The following is a 22,819-nucleotide window of genomic DNA, read 5'->3' on the forward strand; positions in this document are numbered from 1 at the left end:
GGGAAAGAAAGAATCACTGAATTCACCTTCAAGAGTGCATTAATTTTGATTTTTTACTCTTTATTTTTTTATTAATACTCTTTGACTAATATAATGTATGTTTGGCATATGGGTTCTGCTACAACGCAAACCCATAGTTTTTATTCTGTTACAGTATTTTTCTCTCATAAAAATTTAAATTTCAAAAGTCATAATAAAAAATCTTGATTTGAACTATGGTGAACCCATATACCAAACAGGCCCATAATTATTGACTAAAATGTAATTAAGAGCAAGAGGTAAAAATTTTGACTCAAAGTCTCAAATACTCTAAAAGGGTATTTATTTTCTTTTTCCATAGAAAAATTTTAGATGATAACTTAATGGCCCTTTTTTCATGGGGACCTTTTATCTTATTAGTGCATAGTTTTTACTGTTAAATTTGATAAAAATCACATTAAAATAAAAAGTATGCAGAATAAAAATTGTCTTTTGACTTAATAACCCTTTTTTTTTGTTTTTTGTTTTGAAAATGTGGCAACTTGGATGGGGTTTATACTATTGTATTAGGGGGTGTTTTGGTTAATAGTCCCTTCTTGACTTTTAAATGCTAGCAGTACGCATGCAGCCAATATTCCCACAAAACTATCATTTGGCCAGTTGAATAAAAAAAAAAAAGGTGGCTTTCAACTATGATCAACTGATTTGGACCAGTTCTCCTCTTGAGTCAGTTTTATCAACTTCAATGATTTTGCATTTTTGGTTCTCATTATTGGGTTTCAAGACTTGAATTGTGGTGCTTCTGAATGAGAAGCCTCACATATGCAAATTTCCTTTCTTCAGAGTTTAGGAAAATTGAATTTTTAACCTCTTCTTTCAAAATGATATTTCACCTCGTGGGTTTCTTAGTTCAGATCGATCGGAATTCTCTATCAATCGTAAAAATATTGTAAAAAGAGCTATTTATATTCTCGACTGTTGTTACGCCATTTCGGTTTCTTATATTTTGTTAGAACTTGGTGCAGATTTAATCACCCTTTGCATTTTTTTACTGGTAAAAAACATTTATGTCTCTATTAATATATGTGTTTCTTTTAAATTTGGAATACAATTTTACGTTTCAAAGAAAAAAAGAAAAAGAAGATATGTCCACCATATATAGATACTCTAGAACTTCAATATAAAAATTAAGCCAAACGCATGAAAAAGTCTACGTGATCAGTTTATTGAAAGAAGTGTTCAATTAGGTTGATTTCCTTGGTGCCCAGTGTAACGCTAGTTCCTAAGGTGGTTACATAAGTTTGAGACAAAAGTCATTGCATTGTATTTTCCATTTTTTTGAACTTGACTTTGGATGTATATTTAATTTGTCATTTTTAGGCCCGAAAAAGTGATGTAGAATGGTCTGTAACATCTAGAAATGGATAACTAATCTTGGTTTGAAGAATACAGTGTATATAACATTGGGAATGTCTATAATGATAAAATTAATACGAGATAGGACACACACATATATGATGATGAAAATAAAAATTTTGGCATCGTTAATTTCACCGATTCGAGTTTTCAGTTTTAGGTTTCTACAATTAAAAGTTCTTAGAAAATGTAATACATAACTTTTTCTGCTATAATTAAAAACTCTAAGAAAATATCATATCTTAACTCGAATTCGCAAAGTGAACGAAGCCAACTCTCATTTCACCGATTCGACTTTAGAATTTGAGTTTTACTACAGTAAAAAGCTCTAAAAAATAATCACATTTAACTTTTTTGTTACAGTAAAAATCTCTCATATAAAGTCACATCTTAACTCGAATTAAAAACTCGAATCAGCAAACTAAACGAACCCATATTTTAAGTTGGGTAAATGTAGAGTTTAAAAGGTATTACTTTTTTTTTAAAGCTTATTATCATCATCACCACCGTCATCATAATCAACTAGAGTGAGGCTGATAGAACTTGACACTTAACATTGAGATATAAATTACAAAATATTATTAATGATAAACATAAATATTTTCCTTTTTTTCGTCATGCGCAAAAATTGCTTATTGTTAAAAGGTTCGAATGGAGAGACAAGACTCGTTGAAAATGTTAAAGTTGGGAGAAAAGAACCAGAATTCAATTTTCTATGCGTAGAGATAGAAATAAAGAAATTATTTTTAGTTAATGTTAAACTAGCAATTTTATCAACTTCTTCAACGATTTTGCATATTTAGTGTAACACTATTTCCTGAGGCGGTGATAAAAGTTCCAGTCAAAAAGTCATTGCATTGCATTTTCCTTTTTTTTTTTAACTTGACTTTGGAAGTATCTTTTATTTGTCATTTGTAGGCCAAAAGAGGGCCGTAGAATGCGTCTATATCATCTAGAAATGGAATGACTGGTCATGATTTGAAGAATACAAGTCTCCAACATTTGGAGATATCTATAATGATGAAAGGAATATGTGACATTATTTACATATATATATATGTCATTTGTAGGCCAAAAGAGGGCCGTAGAATGCGTCTATATCATCTAGAAATGGAATGACTGGTCATGATTTGAAGAATACAAGTCTCCAACATTTGGAGATATCTATAATGATGAAAGGAATATGTGACATTATTTACATATATATATATACATATATATATATATATGATGAAGAAGATAAAAGTTTCATTTTTTGAAATGGTAAAATGTGGGGTTTAAAAGATCATTTTACTTTTTTATGAAGCTAATTGTTATTATTGTTATTGAATAGAATGCATCGTTTTTTTCGCTGATTTGAATTTATAATTCGAGTTTTATTACAGTAAAAAGCTTTCAAAAACAGTCACATCTAATTTTTTTATTACAGTAAAAAACTCTCACACAACATTACATCTCAACTCGAATTAAAAACTCGAATTAGCGAACCGAACGGACCCATATTTCGACACTTGGACTTTGGAGATATAAATTACAAATTTTTTTTTTCTTTTTTGAGGGGCATTATATGTGCAAAAAGGTTGCATAGAGAAACAGAAGGCTCATTGAAAATGTTTTGAGTTGAGAGAAAAAGAATTCAATTTTCTGTAGAGATAAAAAGAAGATAGGGAAGTTTCTTTCGTAGTCTACGCTATTAGTAGTCTTAATTTGAATTGATTAAAATCACATCAGATTAAAAAAAATATGCAGAATAGATAAATTTTAATAAATCTAACAATTAAAAAGTATAAGGCTATCGAAAATTTCTAAATATAAATGTTTAGTACCATTTTTTTTTTAATTATATCTTGAGATCAGATTCAAGCCTTTTCTTATGCTGTGATGGATTTTACAAGTCTTGGCCTCTTTGATGTTAAATGCCCACTAGAATCCGCTGAAAGGAAGCCCTGATATCTGGAACGAGACTCTGTCAAAAAGCAGCTATTTTTTACTTTTAGTAGTTGTTAGGAAATAAAAAGAGAGAAAAATCTTTTCGGAAAATGCTCCTAGTGGCCAAGTAATCTCGAATATATTAATGGATGTTTAATTTATAGATTTAAAATTATAATTTAAAATTATTCTCTATTTATGTATATTTTTTATGAAAAAAATACTGTAATGAGTCACGAATCATAATACAAATTCTCGATTTAAGAATATTGCTTGAAATTTTAGGAAATGAATATATCAAGACAAAAAAAAAAAAAAAAAACTTTTGGTGCATATGTATGCATATATACCTTTTTTCTATATAAAAGAGCCTCAGTTATACCTTTTCTTCTACTTTTTTTTTTCTTTACTAACCTTGACCAAAAAAAAATCATGGCACATGATGAACAATGAAACTAAAACAAAACTTGTGAGGTGTAATTAAAAGGGTAAAATTAAACTAAGAAAAGTTATTTTATTTTTTGTAAACTTGTAAAATTTCACCTTTCTACTTTAGGTTATCCAAGATTTCTTCTATTACCTGTATCGTTTCATTTCTATGAACATTATAGATAAATAAAATGAAAAATAAGCAGCAAATATTTTAACTTTGTTGTCGTTCAAGATATTTACCTTAGTTTCGTATTATTATTATTTGATGTCGTTTCTATGTTTCAGTGTCGTTGGTTAAATTTTACAAATATAAACTTAAATTTCCTCTAAATTCATATATATATATATATATATGTTTTCCTTTTTTTTTTCTTTTTCTTGAGAAAACATTCTAATGTTTCTTCCAAAACCTATCCAAATTTTTTAACGCCAATTAACGTAAAATATTACTTGTCATTTTTTATTTGTGGACGTTAAAAATTTATCATATCGATTAATATTGAAAAATTACATCTGTTAATAGAAAAACAACAACGCGTTTATAACTAGAGCTAATATAAACAACCAAAATCCCTAGAACTATTCATTTCTTTACACACATATATATTGCTTCATATATATATATATATATATTTGCTAAAGTCTTGTATATCCTATTTTAAAAATACATTATGGCCCATTTAGTTCGCTGATCTAAATTTTTAATTTGAGTTGAGATGTGACGTTATGTGAGAGCTTTTTACTATAGTAAAACTCGAATTCTAAACTCGAATCGGCGAAATGAACTGCCTACATCTTTCTTAATCACATAAGATAATAGAATTTGTGAAGATAGGGTAAAAAAGTGTACAGTATGCGGTAATTTGTTGTTGGTGCCTACGTGTTGCTACATGAAGAGAATACTATGAAAATATAAACTACATGTATTTTTTAGATATCATTTCAGTAATTCTTGTTGTATTATTATTCCCCAATTTGATAATGACACTTGAGTTATGGTGGTTTATCCGCTATGTGACATGTCCATGCTATATTTAAATCATATTTGATTGTAATGTATTCTTTATTATTATTTTTAGTTCCATTAGTCCAACATTTGTGTAAGAATTATGTGATCCACGTAATAAAATAATAGTCTATTAATATTATTTATTTAATAGTTTAATAATTATTTTAATTCTAAAATTTTATTGGCTATGAGCGGTTACAACTCTTATTAAGAGATGTGTCTACATATTATGAAGAGATGTGTTTACATATTATGAAGAGATGTGTGCTTTGATGGAAGATACTGATTCATAGTCTATAAAATAAGAGTCTAGTCCCCTCTCCACCCAATTTTATTGATATCTGTTCTCTCCATCAGAAAATACGTTTAAGAAAAGTTACCGAGGGTTTAGAGATAGAAACTTAAATTCTACTTCTCCTTCAAACTCTTTGTATGATCTTCTTCAAAATCAAAATAATGAGTCAAGGTATGCTATAGTTATAATTCTGTGAGAGTCATGATGTTTTAAGATTTCTGAATATTATAGATTTAAAGTTTTATAATTTGCTTAATATATGCCTTCATGAAAAGGTTTTTGGCTTTGTCATTGTTTACGGTGCAGTTCTAATCACTCTTTGTCCGGTGAGAGAAATATACAAAAATATCAAAAACAGAAAAAATGAGAGAGAACAAGTAGATATAGAGAGAAAGAGTGGAGTTGAAAAAAAAAAAGCCCTTTTTTTAACACCACAATTTGGTCGAACTAGTCTCAAATTACAATTACAGTAACTAAATTACATAAATACCACAATTAGCTCGCACAATACATACTTTGCTTTCCAAAAGGTCAAAAAAAAAAAAAAAAGTCAAAAACTACTTTGAAAAAAAGTTTGACCTCTAGTGACTTTTTAACTACGGGAGTGATGTGGGGACTTAGAGATGCCAATAAAAATAAAATGGACGTTTAGAGACTCATTTATCTAAATTTTTAAATGCGAATAGAATTCATTATTGGACACCAATAAACACCACAACTAATAAAAAGAAAATCATTTAGAGCTTATGTTATGAGAACCATCTTTATTGGTTAAAACTTTCTAATCTAATTAATATAATTACCAAAAAATGAAAATGATAATAAAAAATATCCCACCAACATCATCGGAGATGCTTGGCGCTTCGCCACTCATGCGGAGGAGGTCGCCACCCATCCACCTTCATGTCTCACAGCGGTATGAACACAAGTGACACGATCTCCTCCACTGCGCGATCTCCTCCACAGCACGACAATGATTGCGAAATCATGACCTCCATCGGTTAGGGTCACGACCAACGACGGAGCAACCCCGCGGGTGGGTTGCCTAACGACGGAGCGACCACTCATGACCCACCGCCTAGGTGACCCCACTTATCGAGCTCTGAATCTTTTCAGACTTGGGTCACCAGCGACGTCCTTACACCGATGGTGGTAGAGGAGCTCGGATTTCCCCCTTTATTTTTCTTTTTAAATTTATAAACATGAGATTATAATCATTTTCGATTTACGTGTATTTTTTATGAGAGAAAATACTGTAGCGAATCATGAATTATGATTCGAATCAGAAAACGAATTCTCTAACTAAATGGACTCTAAATTTATGGGTTTAAATAAATTTAAAGTATGGAGATGCACTGAACATGGTGAGCTTATTTGTTCCTAACGGTTCGATGCATACATAATGGGCAAAAAGAATGCGTTGCCGTACTGTAGTTGTCCCAAAAAAAAATGTTATAAACAAAACGTAAAGTCAAATGATATGACCATGAGTTTCAATCCGCTCCAACTGTTGTTCCTACCACCGCCCCTAACGGCTAGTTATTTGAATATTTTTAATGGACTAATCTATCCTCGCACGTGATTCGATTGACAGGCAGCATAAATCCAAATGATAATGACGTGGAGCTGCTTTTTCCTCATTTTTGTCCCGCAAACATAACAATATGAAGCTAAAATGTATTCCCGAAAAAATTCCTATGAATCAAGAAAAAAAAATCGAAGTCTTATTTATTTTACCAATTTAAATTTTTAATGTTAAGTTTTTACAGTTAAAAATTATTAAAAAATGTCATATATAACTTTTTTTACTACGTTAAAAGTTTTTAAAAAATATTATATCTCAACTCAAATTCTTAAAGCGAACGAGATTCAAATCTCTTTTTTATGTGGCTGCCCTTTACTTTTTTTTTTCTTTTTGTATCTTTATTCTTTTATGAATATTTTTAATATTTTAATTTTTTGTATACCTTTTTAAAATATATTTTCCCTCACGTTACTTATATGAGAGTAATTTTTTTACATGTGATGCTATTTTATTTTTAGTTGGTTAAAATAATTTTTTTTTCAAATGTATTCTTACTTAATTTTTTTTTATCAATTGTTATTTTTACACACATTTCTTTTTAAAATAAATTCAAAAATCCTTATATGGTTGTATAAATGAATTTCTCATTATTCAGTAAATAATAAAATCTTCAGTTGTCTCCAACACGATAATATATGTGGAGCACGTTATAAAACTAGTTCTTAAAGAAAAAAAGCCAATATTCTTAGAGACCTTTTCCGGTAGGCCGACTTATCGAAGGATTAGTTTTTGACCGTTGAATCTAGTCAAAATCACATCAGATCGAAAAAATATGCAAAACAGACAATTTCTAATATAAATCTAAATGTTGAAAAATAGAGAACTACCTTTAGGTCATTTTTTCGGTCATACTGAAGAAATTTCCATATTTTTAAAGCACACAATAAATTCATTTATTTAAAAAGCCAAGATGTGCCAAAAAAAAAGAAATGCAAAATAAAAGAGAGGGGGATTTTGGGTATTTGACATAGATAATCGTCTTAAAAAGAAGTTTAAAAACCGCCGAAGAAAATATTAAACAGACGCAACGGTCCATTTCTTCTTCATCCACCACTTTCGAATTCAAACTCTGTACAGTTCTCTCTCTCTCTCTCTCTCTCTCTCTCTCCTCTCTTTCTCTCTCTATCTCGCTCAAAGCCTTCATCTTCTTCTTCTTCTTCTTCGCGACGATGAGGTCCAACAACAGCACAGAGGCCAGTTCGGAGACTCGGTTTCTCGGAAACATCTCGGCCTCGTCGATCCGAAACCTACTTCCGAGATCCATGTCCGCAAAGAAGAAGTCCAACTCTAATCTCAGAATCTCCAAATCGAACGCAGAAAACACTCCGCCCATCGATCGAAACATCATCAGCGGCGGCCAGGTCTCGCCTGTCGCCGTGAAGAAACCGCTTTTGGATGTTTCGAAAACGCAGCTGGAGCTCGTCCGATCGGAAGTTAAGGCCGAGACGCGAGCGTCTGTGGATTCGGATCCACCAGTGAAGGTACTTAAAGAAGTTGTGATTTTGCCAATTTTGTAAATTTTTTTTTGATTAATTTGTATACATCGGTGTAATTGCTTCGTTCCTTAAATTGCTTTAGGTTGTTGTGAGAATTAGACCTCCTAATGGTAGTGAAAGAGTGAAAGATCGAACTTTGAAGAAGGTTTTGCCTGATATGGTAACGGTTGGAGATCGGAAATTTACCTTCGATTCGGTTTTCGATTCAAAAGCCAACCAGGTACTAGCCTCAATTTTTGTGCGTTTTAGAGAATTTGGGTTTCATTTCATAGTATAATCTGAATAGTGCCCTATTTAGCTGCGTATAAAGTATAATGAGAGAACAGAAATGGAGAAATTAATTACTGAGATTTCAAATTACGCTTAATACAACTAATTTTTGTGCGTTTTATTTTAATTAGAAAGGTTTAGGTTTTATTTGGAACTATAATCAGCATTCGGTCCTATATTGCTGCACAGAAAGTATAATGCAAGAGCATAAAGTCGGATATGAATGGAGAAATAAGGTTTCCAATAAATCATGTTACTACAACTAATCGGAGTGTTATAGCTTAGGTAGGAATGTTTAAAGAGCTAGATTGGTTTTATTTTGGAACTATAATTGGAATTCTGCGCTATTTTTTCTGCATAGAAAGTATAATGCAAGAACATAATTTTGGATATTAATGGAGAATCATGATTTCCAGTAGATTTGTTTCATTTTGGTCGGAGTGTTTAGCGTGATGGGAGATGGAACAACTCAAGAAGTTGTGTTACTAAGTTTGTCTATAGAATCAAAGAGGTATATGGAGTTTTGACTCTTGGTTATTGTGTTCATAACAGGAAGATGTTTTTCAATGTGTTGGTGTCCCATTGGTTAGGGATGCTTTAGCTGGTTACAACACTTCCATTGTGTCATATGGCCAGGTATTCAAGGATTTATTGTCATGGATTTTTTCATTTGAGCTTGAGTTTGTAAACCAGAACTTTCTAATGTTAGTAATTATTTGGAATTCTGACCAGAGTGGTAGTGGAAAGACCTACACAATGTGGGGTCCACCAAGCGCCATGGTTGATGACCCTTCTCCTCTTAGTTCCCAGGGCATTGCTCCTCGTGTCTTCCAGATGTTATTTTCTGAGATTGAGAAAGTAAGATTTGTTTCTATGTTTTTTCCATCCCTGAAATTGGTACTTTATGGAAGAATACTTTGAAGTGTGGTTAATAAGTATGATTTGTATTGTCTCGTGTAGGAGCAAAATAATTTTGATGGGAAACAGATAAATTTTCAATGCCGTTGCTCTTTTCTTGAGGTATGTATTTTTCTTTTCCTTCACTTTTTGAAGGGCTGTTCATTGCTCCAATATTAATGTTATATTAATGTTCTTGTTTAACATGTTCACATCACAGATATACAATGAACAAATAGGGGATTTGATTGATCCGACCCTGCGGAATCTCGAGGTCAAGATTTACTTCCTCATAGTTATTACATTGATTCATTCATGTCTAAATTTTGCTCTTAATTTTCTTTCCTTTTTTTTTGGGGGTTTATGAGCATTACGCAAAATGTTGTAATGAACTTTGTCTAAATTCTTACAGATTAAGGATGATGAAAAAAATGGATTGTATGTTGAGAATTTGACAGAAGAATACGTGACTGGCTATGAGGATGTTGAGCAGATTTTGATTAAGGTGAAAGGTCCACTTTATTTTCTGCATTTAATAGAGTGATTGGCATGTCTAATTGTAGTGCTTTTTGGGAAAGCATACGTCTAATCTCTTGGTTAATATTTTTTTTCGCCTAGGTTTTTTTACTAATGTGCTTAAATCCATGGAGGCTTATTTTTTTTTTTCTTATTTTCTCTGAATATGCAGGGGCTTTCAAGTAGAAAAGTTGGAACAACTAGTGTGAATTCGAAAAGCTCTAGGTCCCACATTGTTTTTACTTTTATCATGGAGTCCTGGAGTAAGGTATGACTTGATGTGGAGTTTGCTTTCAGTTACCAATAAATTTAATTGTTCTGTATCTCATCTTTGATTGTGATTTGTGATAAAAATCTAGAACTTTAGTAATTCAGTCCATATGGAACATGACATTCTATATTGTTTTGCAAATGATTTTCAATTAAACATCGGACTACTTGAATACCGCAGTTCCAAAATTTATATATCATCTGCTCGTGCTTGTATCAACAATTTTCTACAGGATACCACATCGAAGTGTTTTGGTTGTTCAAAGACAAGCAGAATCAACCTTGTTGATCTTGCTGGTTTAGATAGGAAAAAAATTGATGTTGCCGGTACTACAAAGGAAGGGAAAAGTGTAAAGAAGTCCTTGTCGCGGCTTGGGTATGAACATAAAAACTTGGCACTTGTTTCATTGTAGATTGGAGATTATTAGTAGTATGGAGTGGTAGTACACATACAACGACTACAGTTTCTTTATCACATTCTTTTCCTTTTCCAAACAGCATTTTTTATATGGCTTGTCAGTGTCACATTGGATTTTATTGAGCTTGCCTACAACATTTTTATATTCCCGGTCTTGTTTATTGCAGACATTTGGTAAATACTCTGGCAAAAGAACCTCAGTCTGGCAAGCCTGAAGATGCTCTATACAAAGGTTCCTGCTTAACACACTTAATGCGAGAATCACTTGGTGGCAATTCTAAACTCACAGTGCTCTGTGCCATCTCCCCCGATAACAAGTATTCTCTCTTAGCCATTTTTTCTCATAAACTTCTCTTAACAAACACAAGCGCACTAAGAAACTGGACGCGAACATAAATATGGCTCTGCAGTAGCACTATTCTGAAGCATTAGGAGGCAGAATCTGATGTGCTGGTTATGTTGTTTTCGTATTGTTCTTAATTCTTTTGATACTTTGCATGACACCAAATATGTCTTTCATGAAAAAAGGCTCAATGTTTATGCTTTTTAAATGCAGCAATGATGGAGAAATACTTGGAACATTGCGGTTTGGAGAACGAGTGAAATGTATTAGAAACAAGCCAGTGATAAATGAGATAACAGAGGATGATGTTAATGATTTGAGTGACCAAATTCGTCAGCTGAAGGTGATACTACGCAGCTTTGTTTTGATTATACCTAAAAGGTTAATCAAAAGTTGAGGATTGTTGCTAACGTGGTCTTTTTGTTGCAGGAAGAACTTATTAGAGCAAAGTCTAGTGCAAACTCAGTTGCAAGTAAGCACGGGCACTTTCAAGGAAGGAATGTACGTGATAGCTTGAATCTGTTAAGAGTGAGCCTTAATCGCTCATTACTATTACCTCCCATAGACAACGAATCTGATGAAGAGGTAAATATTGATGAGGATGATGTCAGAGAACTACAACAGCAGCTAGAAAAGTTGGGTAAATCTTGTGAAGAGAATTTTAGAGACCAAAAATCCAGCGATGGAGATTCCGCCCAGTTGGTTGAAAGTGGTGAGACAGATCTGATGAGTGAAGATGATTTAGATGGTCCAGAAGAAACAGAAATTGAAGAAATCAGTCTTGAAAAATCTGAGAATGAGCTTCATAAGGAAAACATAGCATTGACAGATGACATTCGAGGTTCCCCAAACAGCTTGAGGGCTATTAATTCCGAATTCAGAAAAAGCATTTCAATTAGCTCATGCAAGCCTGCAATCCTCCAAGAGCCAATGTTGACGGAGTCTCCAAAAATCGGAAAAAACCTTAGGAAAAGTGTGGTTATTTCATCAAGCTATCCAGTCACTACAAACAATGTTGCAGAGGATTCCAACGCTAAATCAGACGAATTGAGACAGTCTATCCGGTCTTCTTTGCGTTCAAGCAAGATATTTCCAGGTCCTGCAGAGTCGTTGGCTGCAAGCCTTCAAAGGGGCTTGGATATCATTGATCACCATCAAAGGAATTCCGCATCAAACAAATCTACAGTTTCTTTCTCTTTTGAGCATTTGACACTGCAACCATGTCCGGAGGTTGATAAAACTAGTTCTCCTGAGAAGACATTCCTTTGTGCATCTTGCAAAAGACAAGTCCACAATAAAGACTCTGACGAGGTCCAGGATAGTTTAAAGACATGGATTGTACCAGTCAAAGAAGCAGGAAATTCTGAGCAGATGACAGAGGAAGTAAAAAAGGTATCTATATTGAGCTCATTTCTAGCGACTAATTTTTGATTCAGTACATCATTTGTTTACATATTGTTTTTCCTTTTCCTTTTTTTTTTTTTTTTTTTTTTTTTTTTTTACATTTTTTTTTCTCAACAGGATGCAAAGAACTTAATGGAAGAAGTTGCAAAGAGAGAGGAGCTTGAAAATCGCTGTATGGAACAAGCAGCCAAAATTGAGCAGCTGAATCAATTGGTACTGTTTTTCTTACTCTTGGAACTGGATGAATTGTGAGTTGTACAATAACTTGGATCTTACATGATTTTTTTAATCTGCAGATTGAGCAATATAAACGTGAGGGTCACAATTCTAATTCAGAAAACTGTCAAGATATCAGTACTCCTGGTTTTGTGTCTACAACGAATGAAATAATATCCTTTGAGGAGTCTAGAAATGAGGAAGGTCATTCGTCCAGGGAAGAAAAAACGGTACTAATGATTATTTTAAATCAATTCTTACCCTTTCAAGTGCTGAAAGTTTTCTTACACTAGTTGATGGTGTTTTGATACAGCTTTTAAGGTGCATTTCTGACAATAATCATCAGCCAGAGATTATAAAAGAGAACTATGAAATAAAGGAAGTTCAGAATGAATCAGTTTTTGATGTGAACGAGAAGGAAGCACTTCTTAAGGAGATTCAAATGTTAAGAAGCAAGCTGCAGTTGCAAACTGAAGCATGTCCTACCAAGTCTACTGAAAAATTGAGGTCATCATTATTGTCACGATCCATCCAACTGCGAAAAAGTGCCATCTTCCAAAACAATAACGATGAAGAACTTGAGAAAGAAAGACAAAGATGGACAGAGATGGAAAGCGAGTGGATTTCCTTAACCGAGGATCTCAGAATTGATCTTGACATGCATCGTAGACGAGCAGAGAAAGTGGAGATGCAATTGAATTCACAGAAGGAGTGCACCGAAGAGTTAGACGACGCACTTAACAGAGCTGTTCTTGGTCACGCTAGAATTATTGAACACTATGTTGAGCTTCAGGAGAAGTACAATGACTTGGTTACAAAACACCGCGCTATCATGGAAGGGATAGCAGATGTGAAGAGGGCAGCAGCCAAGGCAGGAAAGAAAGGTCAGGGTTCTCGTTTCGCTAAATCTCTCGCTGCGGAACTCTCTGCAATGAGAGTGGAAAGGGAGAAGGAGAGGGAGATTTTGAAGAAAGAAAACAGGAGTCTCAAGATTCAACTTAGAGATACTGCAGAAGCTGTTCACGCTGCTGGTGAACTCCTAGTTAGGCTTAGAGAAGCTGAACATGCATCTTCAGTTGCAGAGGTAACTCATTTCTTACGCAAAGAAATCTATATGTTTGGAAATTCATTCTTGATAAGGGCATATTTGTTAGTCTCGTCTTTAGGAAATACTCACATGGATAAACTTTAACGTTAAATATGTGTGTGTGTATATATATCATACAATATATAAAGCTAACTTCGGGGACAACCACACATATTGGATACTTAACGTGGTTTCTACCATTGAGAACAGAGAATTGGGAAATATCAAATGGATGGTTTTTGATGTCCTTGTTTGTTTGGAAATTCATGCTTTATCAGGCATCTTTTGTTAGTTTCTCAACTTTAGGAAAGACTTACATGGATTAAATCCAATGTTAAAAAAAATATACATTATGGCCGCTTGAGGTAGTACCCGGTAGAAGTACCGGTTAGTGCTTGGGAGGACATTCTTATACCTAATATTAGGAGAAGGAGAAGTAGACCAATAATTATGTGGACCGAAGTTGTTAGGAAAGACATTCTAGATTTAAGTATTGAGGAAAGTTTAATTTCGAACAGAGCTGTGTGGAAAAGTAAAATCCATATAGCCGACCCCAATTAAATTGTGATTAAGGTACCCCAATTAAATTGTGATTAAGGTTTGTTGTTGTTGTATATCTAACTTCTGGGACAACTCCATATTACATAATTAAGGTTTTTAATCTTCGAGCATAGAGAATGAAAATTACTATGGCATCATATGTGGGATGATCTTGATATTCTGGTGCCTTGTTCGCAGGAGAACTTTGCGAATGCGCAACAAGACAATGAGAAGTTGAAGAAGCAAATGGAGAAGTTGAAAAGAAAGCACAAGATGGAGATGGTGACCATGAAGCAGTACATGGCAGAGAGCAGATTGCCAGAATCTGCACTACAACCACTCTACAGGGAAGATTCGGACATACCACAAAGCACAATCCCGGATGATGACCAGGCCTGGAGAGCGGAATTCGGAGCCATATATCAAGACCACCATTATTGACTCTGCTCAAAAGCTCGGAGGAGTTTAGCTCCATGAAATGAAAGTTGCACAATTCTGTTGTTTGTTTTGATTTGATTTGATTTGCATGGCGCACCCTACTTGGGTTCATGCTTATTACATGCAACTGTGTTGTTACTTTCGTCTTATATTCTTTCGGTGTATGATTCTTTGGTTTGGTTGTGATTAACTTTCTTAGAAGGCAGATGAGATTGCAATGAGTATTGAGGATAATAATTTGTTTGAATTTGCAGTACATGACATAAAATTTCAAGTTATTAAGGTTTGGAGTTTGGACATGGTTATTTCCATTTTTTTAATTTTTTTTATTGAATAGGCTTTTAAAAAAAAGGTCATAATGACGTGTGTGATATGTCCCAATTAATCGCACGCTCTCGTTTTGGTTTTCCTTCTAATTAATTTTTTGATTAGTTTTTATTATTTCTATGTTTTGGACTTCACCTGTAGTTTTTTTCTCAGACTATTGTTCTTCTTCTTGTAATTCTTCTTTGAATTCTTTTTTTTTTTAATTTAAACCTATTATTTAGGTTTAATACCATAAGATGTGTTTGAACTTCATTAATTTTATCGACTAAGACGACTGCTCCCAAAGATATAGAAGAGTCCCTGACCTGCTTTGAATATTTTATTTATTTATTTAGTTTTTAAGTATCGACACCAACACTAAACTCCTAAACGACACCAGCTTATGAGGTTCTTTACTTCAGAAGAAACAGCCCCAAAACGACTCCAGCACTAAACCCATGTTCCCAAAATGACTGCTAATTATTAGACCATTAAGGGGACCGATCACCCATATAAAATATATTGTCAAATCACAGTGTCCAATTGACATTGCTTTTAAAAAGTGTTTTTAGATTTTTTTTTTTTTTAAATAAGCTAAAAGAGGTAGGGATATTTGGTAAATTCTTTTTTTTTGTTTAGCATCTTCTATAAATTACCGCTGAATAACCGAATTTGAGAAGCATGTTATGAAATTCTTTTGCACAACTGCTGCTTCTGTTTGTCATTGTCCAAATTTGTTAAAATAAACTTAATAACGAAACTTAACTCTCTATCTACTTATTTTATTTTTTCGACCAAATTAAAAAAAATAATATTTAAATATCTATTTATAAATTAAATTTCTATTAGAAATACACTTGGGATAAGATCGCAAAGTGAAATAAACCCCACAAGAATAAGTTATGAAATAGTAGGGTATTCCTATTTTTATTCAAATTTTTGAGGACGAAAATTATTATAAGGTGGGTAGAATGTAATGACCGAGAAAATTTTAAAATTAAATAATGTAATTTACATATTTAAATCAAGAATTTTCCTAGAAAATATCATGTTTGATTAAGAGATTTATGGAATTAATATTAACATTACAAAATTCTATAGTAAGTTTCAAGTTAAATTCACTTTTCGTGATCAAACAGTTCGGTTAATAATTTTCACTGCGATTTAAGGCGGAAAGAATTTTAATCCAAAATAACTTAAGAATTTTAATTGGAAGAATTTCTAAGTATAATATAGTGTTAGCAGTGTACTGAGAAACATTTAAACACTCAAACAGTCCTTAATTGCCAAATTAGTTAAACCAGATTTACGCAAAGCATTTTCGATAAAAAAATGCTATCCGAGCTCATAAATTGACATTGTTAGTAATTATGTCATTTTCGAGGTAAAATGCAGAAAAGTCAAGTTAAGATTTTAATTAGTCTAAAATTAATTTTTTTAGACTTAAAACAATCCGATTGTAAACACACGAATTAGATTTGAAATTGGTATTAAATTACTCAGAGATTAACATCAAACTATAAGTAGTAGATTAATTCATGTCAGCTAAATTAATTACCTCTAATTAGTATAAATTTTATCTATTTAAAAGAAATCTTTGGAAATAAGATTAAAGGACAAGATTTAACACTCATTTAACGTGGTAGGTGAAAGAATTATTAGATGCTTTCCATTTCTCTCTCATTCCTTACATTTTCATATCACTTTCTCTCTCTCTCTCTCTCTCTCTATTTCGTTCGCCATTCACAGCCAAAGCACTCTGATGAGATTTGGGTGTCCGTTTTTGACACCTCCTACACCAATAGAAAGCCCTCGTCGAGTTGAGCTGGGAATGGTGTCATGCAGTCGCCAACTCCTCTGAACGAAGTTGCACTCGCAGGCCAAAGTTTCAAAAATACCCATTTTTTTTATGTGATATCTTCGCCATCCGACCTCCAATTGAGGTGATTCCAGTATCTATGGACTCATATTAATGAGACGAACAAAGCCCATGCCGCCTCGTCAATTCTCACCGGAGTGCCATCGCCGAAGCCACGATGCTCGCCGTTATCCTCCTTCCAGCCGCCGTTTTCAACACCGCTGGTGTTAATGGACTCAGAGAAGAACGCTGAGCAAAACTCCTATGCCAATTTCATTATCTCGTAGCCGTTTGTCGGAGAATAGAGCTTGCCACCGTTGTGGTGTAGGGTGGTCCTGACGATCTAACTGTTGGATCGTCATGATTGTGGTCTCAAAATGCTCAGAAGATCATGGGTAATGAAAACCCTCAATTAATTTCATCAATACATTGCCTGAGGATCAAGATCCAAGTTGCCGAATTTCGCTGAAGTTGACGTTTTCGATCTAAGTAGATAGAGGCTTAATTTTATAAAATTGAGTCCGCCATTGAACTTAGGAGGTTGAAAATGGGTGGGAGCTGAAGTTTCATCGCTGCCTGATCACCATGCATCACCGCGGGTAGTCGACTCCAGCAAGTGTCTGTTATTAAATTAGTTAATTAATTATCAACTTAGCACGAATTTGTAAAGACACTTAAGGAAGACAGAATTATGAGGATTTAATTAATCCTTATAATAGAAATTACAAATTTTTACGATCCTTAATAAAAAGGATAAATACGTTATAAGAGAGGATTTAATTCGTTTATGACTATGCTAAATAAAAATAGCATACTAAAAATTAACCTCACCCTTTGAATAGGCATTCCTTTACAGAACTTAGCAGTAGAGGATAAAAGATCTGGGTGAGTAGAGAATTCTGCTTTAACTAGAAACCAAGTAAGTAGGAATCTCGCCTACGGCATAAAAACTACGTTTTTAAAACCAAGATGTTTTTACCTGTTTTGTAAGAATTATGGAAATGCATGATCAATATTATGCCCTGATATGCGATGTTATGTCACGGTATGCTATGTTATGTCATGATATGTTGTGTTAAGAAATGCCATGTTGTGTCTTGATATGCTATGCGAGTTGTTATGCCATGTTGTAAGAATTGACATGCTATGTCATGATATGTTATGTTGAGAAATGTCAATCTATGACTTATGATGCTGTATGTTATATGAGATATACAAATTCAATTATATTTGTGTACTCACCTCATGATAAGTATGATTATGTTTATGAATGTGATGTTATGTAGTAATATGTCAAATTGCATACACACAATAAGATAAGTGAAACAAAAAAAGTTAAGAGTGTCGTATCAACCTCTCGACTTAAGGGGAGGCTCATGTTCAAGTTCAATTCTCTCAACCTAAGGGGAGAATTCAAGTCCTCTCGACCTAAGGGGAGGCACTCATGTTTCAAGATCACGGTGTTGTTGGGACCTTACACACCCCAACTTCCCGATGATAGCGCACAATTGGTACGAACACTCGGGCCCACCATGTTAAGTAAGACAAGATTACTAAATTCTTAAGACATGTTCATAATGAAGCATAATTGGCTCATACATATTTTCTTAAATGTTTTTAAAGTTGTGTTTTGCGAGAATGATTTCTTACTTGCTGAGCGAAAACTCATTCAGATATGTTCATGCTGTAAGTAAGAAACCTATCAGCAATTCTTGAAGGGCAGTGGTGAGCGCAGACAAATGGTGTAGATGGGTATGGATACCACCACGAATAAATTTTCCACAATAAGTTTAAATAAAATCATATATTTATGATTCATGAGATTCAAGTATATATGTTTGTATGTTATTGAAGACCGATGTTATAATTATACAACCTTAGTTTAGAAAGGTTTTAAGAAGTATTTAAATACGACTTTATAACAATTTCTTATTTAAAATCGTCTTAGAAGATTTTAATTTAAGTTACGAAATGTTTCATGAATTATTATTAATATGTTTTACGAAAATAATAAGTTGTGTATATATAGATGATTCAAAGATTTCAAGTATGTATGTTTGAAAAGTATATATATATATATTTGTTAAATATAACCGAGGTTATAGCTAACAACTTTAGTCTCGAGTATTTAAGTTTTAAAGACGATTTAAATTATTGATTTCGAAAAGACTTTAAGAGTACTTGAATTTAAGATTTCTCATGAAATTTGGTTCAAAGTTATATTAGATGGTTTGATTGAATTGACTAGTTTTAGAAAGACGTTTAAAGAGTATTTGAAACAAGAGTTCAAATGCCATTCAATTTGAAATATATTTTAGAAGATTTTATTTTAGTTGAAATTAAGAAAAACTTTAAGAAATTTAATATTTCATTTTAGAAAAGTATTATTACTGTTTATGAAATTATCCCTTCTTATACTTTAAGTATTGTTTAAAAAAAAAATTATTCCGCTATTTGAAGTAATTTAAGTTTAAGAACATGTTAAGTATGTTTAAGTTGACAGCCATGTAGGAAAGTCGTCACAAATGCATTCTCATATATGCACTCATGTCATACACCCTAATACATTTTCTAAACATTTAGAACGTTTATCGTATTATGCTTTCTTTTCTTTCATTTCATATTTCGTTACAACTTCCATTCTTGTGTCATTCGTTCTTATAACTTTTACTTCTTATGGGTCCTATTCCTGTTGTACCGTTGCGCACATACCTAATGAGGAGAAGCGACACAAAACCAACTCACTCACGGTTTCATTTTTAATAGCCTTCCTTGCGAAGACCTGTACAAACAGTTTTATTAACTTCTTATCTTTGATCATCTTTTCTTCATACATCGTATTATTGTCATATTTTCTTATCATGATAGTAATTTTAATCTTATTAGTGCGTCTTTAAGCACTTCTATCAATTACTTACTTAATTTGACTTTATTTAAAAGTTTGATTTTTTGTTGACTTTGACTTTAATTTTTTCGCAGATTAAAATTTTACTACTACTTTAAGTCCATAAGCACATTCATCGCAGCAAATAAGATTCACGAAATATCATTCACATATTAGCATACATTGAACTTACAATATGCATAATCTTTGTGCACCATAGAGAAATAAGTTCATTCGTGTCATAGGCAAAAGAAATTATTTGTACTTACATGAGTTCTGCTAAGGTCACAACTTTTGAGTCACCAGAAACCTTACTGCCTTGGTCGCCTACTGATCATATCATATAAATTTTCGATCGTTAGATTTACAATCTAAGACCAGTAATTTCATTACAATTTGATTCGAATTCATTGTTTTGTAAATGTTATTTTCACAAAGTGTACATATTGTGTCTAAAATCCTTAGATTTCATGTTTATTTCATAAACCTATTTAATTTTCCTTTTTTTTTCTTCCCGCGATGTTTTAAACCTACTTACAGTTGACCTTAGGAGAATACTGTGCAACCAGTTTCTTGAAAAGCGTTCTTTATGGGACTTCTTATCCTCGAAAACATCTACGATTTTCATGTTCGGTATCCAAATTGAAATATCTCTTATATCACCAATGTGTAGCAAACTCGTGCATATTTGGCCTAAAATCACAATTTTGAACATGTTTCAGAAATTAACCCAAAACTGACGTCTAAAGTCGTTTTTGAGTCAATGATTGTTCGGAACAAAATTTCCTACAACTTTGATGTTGGTCACTTTTTAAAATTCAGCTTCTATCTTGGTCCTTTGGCCTAAATAGATTTGGGTACAATTTTCGGGTCATTAACTTAGTTTTCAATTTTGGTCCAAAACTGGAAATTTTCGTGGTTTTAAGTTTCCACACATCTTTAACCACCTAATCAACTTATTTTACACATCTTAATCCTCTTATTCTTCGTGATAACCCGGATTAGTTCACATTTCTCAAACTAAATTTCGGCAGAGTTCCGCCTAATTTTTGTGTTTCCTGAGCTAACCATAGCTCGTTTTATATATTCTTTTAAACTCCAAAACACATATCACAACCTTTCTCATCTTTTTTATCATCATAAATAGCATAAGCATTAAGGTTTCATCATCATTTCCACAATAATTTTTCACAAATAAAAACACTTAACACATAACCTAATGACTAAAAATTTATCCTTTAGTCATTAAGTTTTTCGATCCCTTTACTATCCATAAATAAATCATCATTCCTAACAAAATTTTTCCATGATTCTATTTTTCATGGACGTGCTTCTACAGTAAAAAAAAACGAAGAAAAGTTGAAATTTAACCTTAGATGAGTGGAGAGAAAGCTACAGTGACACTGATCTATAGTGATTTTTCCCCGATTTCAATTTGAACTTATTTTTTTTTTTGTCCCTCTCTCTCTTTGGCCGAGTATTCTCTGTTTTTTTTGCCTGAAAAATCAAAATTTTGTTTGTATTTTCCCCCGTACAAACCAATCCTAAAGGGATGAGGACTTAGGTGTAATTTTCACATTTTCTAAGGGGGTTTTTTTTTTTTGTGCAAAAAGATAAAAATACCTCCTTTGCTTTTCCTCCTGAGTGTTGGCCAGCTGTCTCCTCCATGTGTCTTAATTTCAACCCTCAATTCATTTAATCACTTTAAATCTCAACCATTCACTTTTAATAATTATCTCATTTCAATTCAGTTTAATTCTCATCTAGTGCACATTTTATCTGTCTTATTTAGACAGTTAGTCAACTTGATCAACTTTATTTAACTTGGATTAACTTTTCGAGAGGGACCTATTGGTCAACTATTGGTTGACAAATTTTGACTCAATCAACTTTAATCGGTCAAAAATTTTAATTTTCTCGATTCGATCTTCTGAACCATTTTTTCATCTTTTCTTTGTTTTGATTGTTTTTAAAACCCTAGAATTGATGTTTTTCAATTTCTTTTCATTTTTTAATCTTAATATTCATGTGTTTGCCCTCTCGTGGGAATAACACAACGTTCCTTACCTCTTTCCTAATTACAATTTGAAATTCGGCAACTGCATCATATTTCAAAAATTTTTGATTTTTTTTTCCGTAATTACAGTATGAAATTCAATAACTGCATCAAAGCTCAAAATTTTTTGATTTTGAGCTTATAATTTGCTATTCAATATTAATATTAACAAATACTTATTATAAAAGTATTTATATTTATAACACAGATAATTTCAAAAAATTTTATCTTACACAATAATTCATTCAACAAATTTCTTAGTCATGACAGCGAGGCCGATGGAGATCTGGCTCGCCATGGATCCATGGCTGTGGAAAGTTTTTTTATTTTTTATTTTTTTCCCTTTGTTGTGAGGTTTAGCACATTCTTGTCTTTTCATCATCACGTGATGGTCAAGTGTAAAATTCCGTCAGAAATTTAACAAAGATAGACGAAAAGGACTTAAATTGCCAACATTTTTATAATTTAGAGTTTGTTTTGTAAAAAAAAAAAAAATAGAGACCAAATTATCATCTATTAAAGAAATTAAGCACCATATGCGTTAATTACTTTTTATAGTTTAATAAAAGAGAAGAAGAAAAAGAAAACCCATTTGATTTTACTTAAATACCCTTTAAATTAGGTCACATCACATGTACATTCTGTTAAGAATTTATCAAAATTACAATTTTGTTTATAATAAAGCAATGCATCACACTAACTAAGAAGAGCAAGATACACGCCTTATGTTCATCAACATATATGATAATTGGGACTTTCATTTAACTAAGAACAAAATGGACAGAAATCCAATACCTTCCAAGGCCAAAGAGTGGTGATAGCAGTCTCAGCCATAGAGAAAAACGCAGAGAGACCCAAAGCACCGCTAAAATTAATCCCTGTTCTTTGAAAAGAACCTGCAAAGTCTTTGGCCAAGCATTTCTCAGCAACGAAATGCTCTGCCCAATAACGCCATAGCCAGCATTCACAACTCCCTCGGTCGCAAAAACACTTTTGCAGCCATAAACCCAAACCCCACTAACCATTGCCACCAGGACAATCCAACTCTTCAAAATTCCCCTCAAAAACTCAAAATTTAAACCCAAATTCCAATTTTCGCCGCTCAAGGTTTTACCCATTGGTCTCAAGCGCTCTTTTGCAACCTAAAAATCATTTCTTTTACTCCAAAAGCTCCT

General features: G+C 32.8%; 1 protein-coding gene across 1 annotated transcript; it reads left to right on the top strand.

Annotated features, from left to right (window-relative positions):
• The first annotated feature begins 7,686 nt into the window (after nt 1–7,686).
• LOC21392842 (kinesin-like protein KIN-12F) lies at nt 7,687–14,787 on the top strand. Its single transcript, XM_010098983.2, has 16 exons — nt 7,687–8,126; nt 8,224–8,361; nt 8,964–9,047; nt 9,144–9,269; nt 9,372–9,431; nt 9,529–9,582; nt 9,721–9,813; nt 9,997–10,092; nt 10,328–10,470; nt 10,680–10,829; nt 11,069–11,198; nt 11,285–12,247; nt 12,377–12,472; nt 12,556–12,705; nt 12,789–13,559; nt 14,301–14,787. The coding sequence occupies exons 1-16, from the start codon at nt 7,815–7,817 to the stop codon at nt 14,541–14,543; spliced, it is 3,609 nt and encodes a 1,202-aa protein (XP_010097285.1). The 5' UTR covers nt 7,687–7,814; the 3' UTR covers nt 14,544–14,787.
• The last annotated feature ends 8,032 nt before the right edge of the window (nt 14,788–22,819 follow it).

The sequence above is a fragment of the Morus notabilis genome, unplaced genomic scaffold (genome assembly GCF_000414095.1).
Source record: "Morus notabilis unplaced genomic scaffold, ASM41409v2 Scaffold1708, whole genome shotgun sequence".
Taxonomy (NCBI): domain Eukaryota; kingdom Viridiplantae; phylum Streptophyta; class Magnoliopsida; order Rosales; family Moraceae; genus Morus; species Morus notabilis.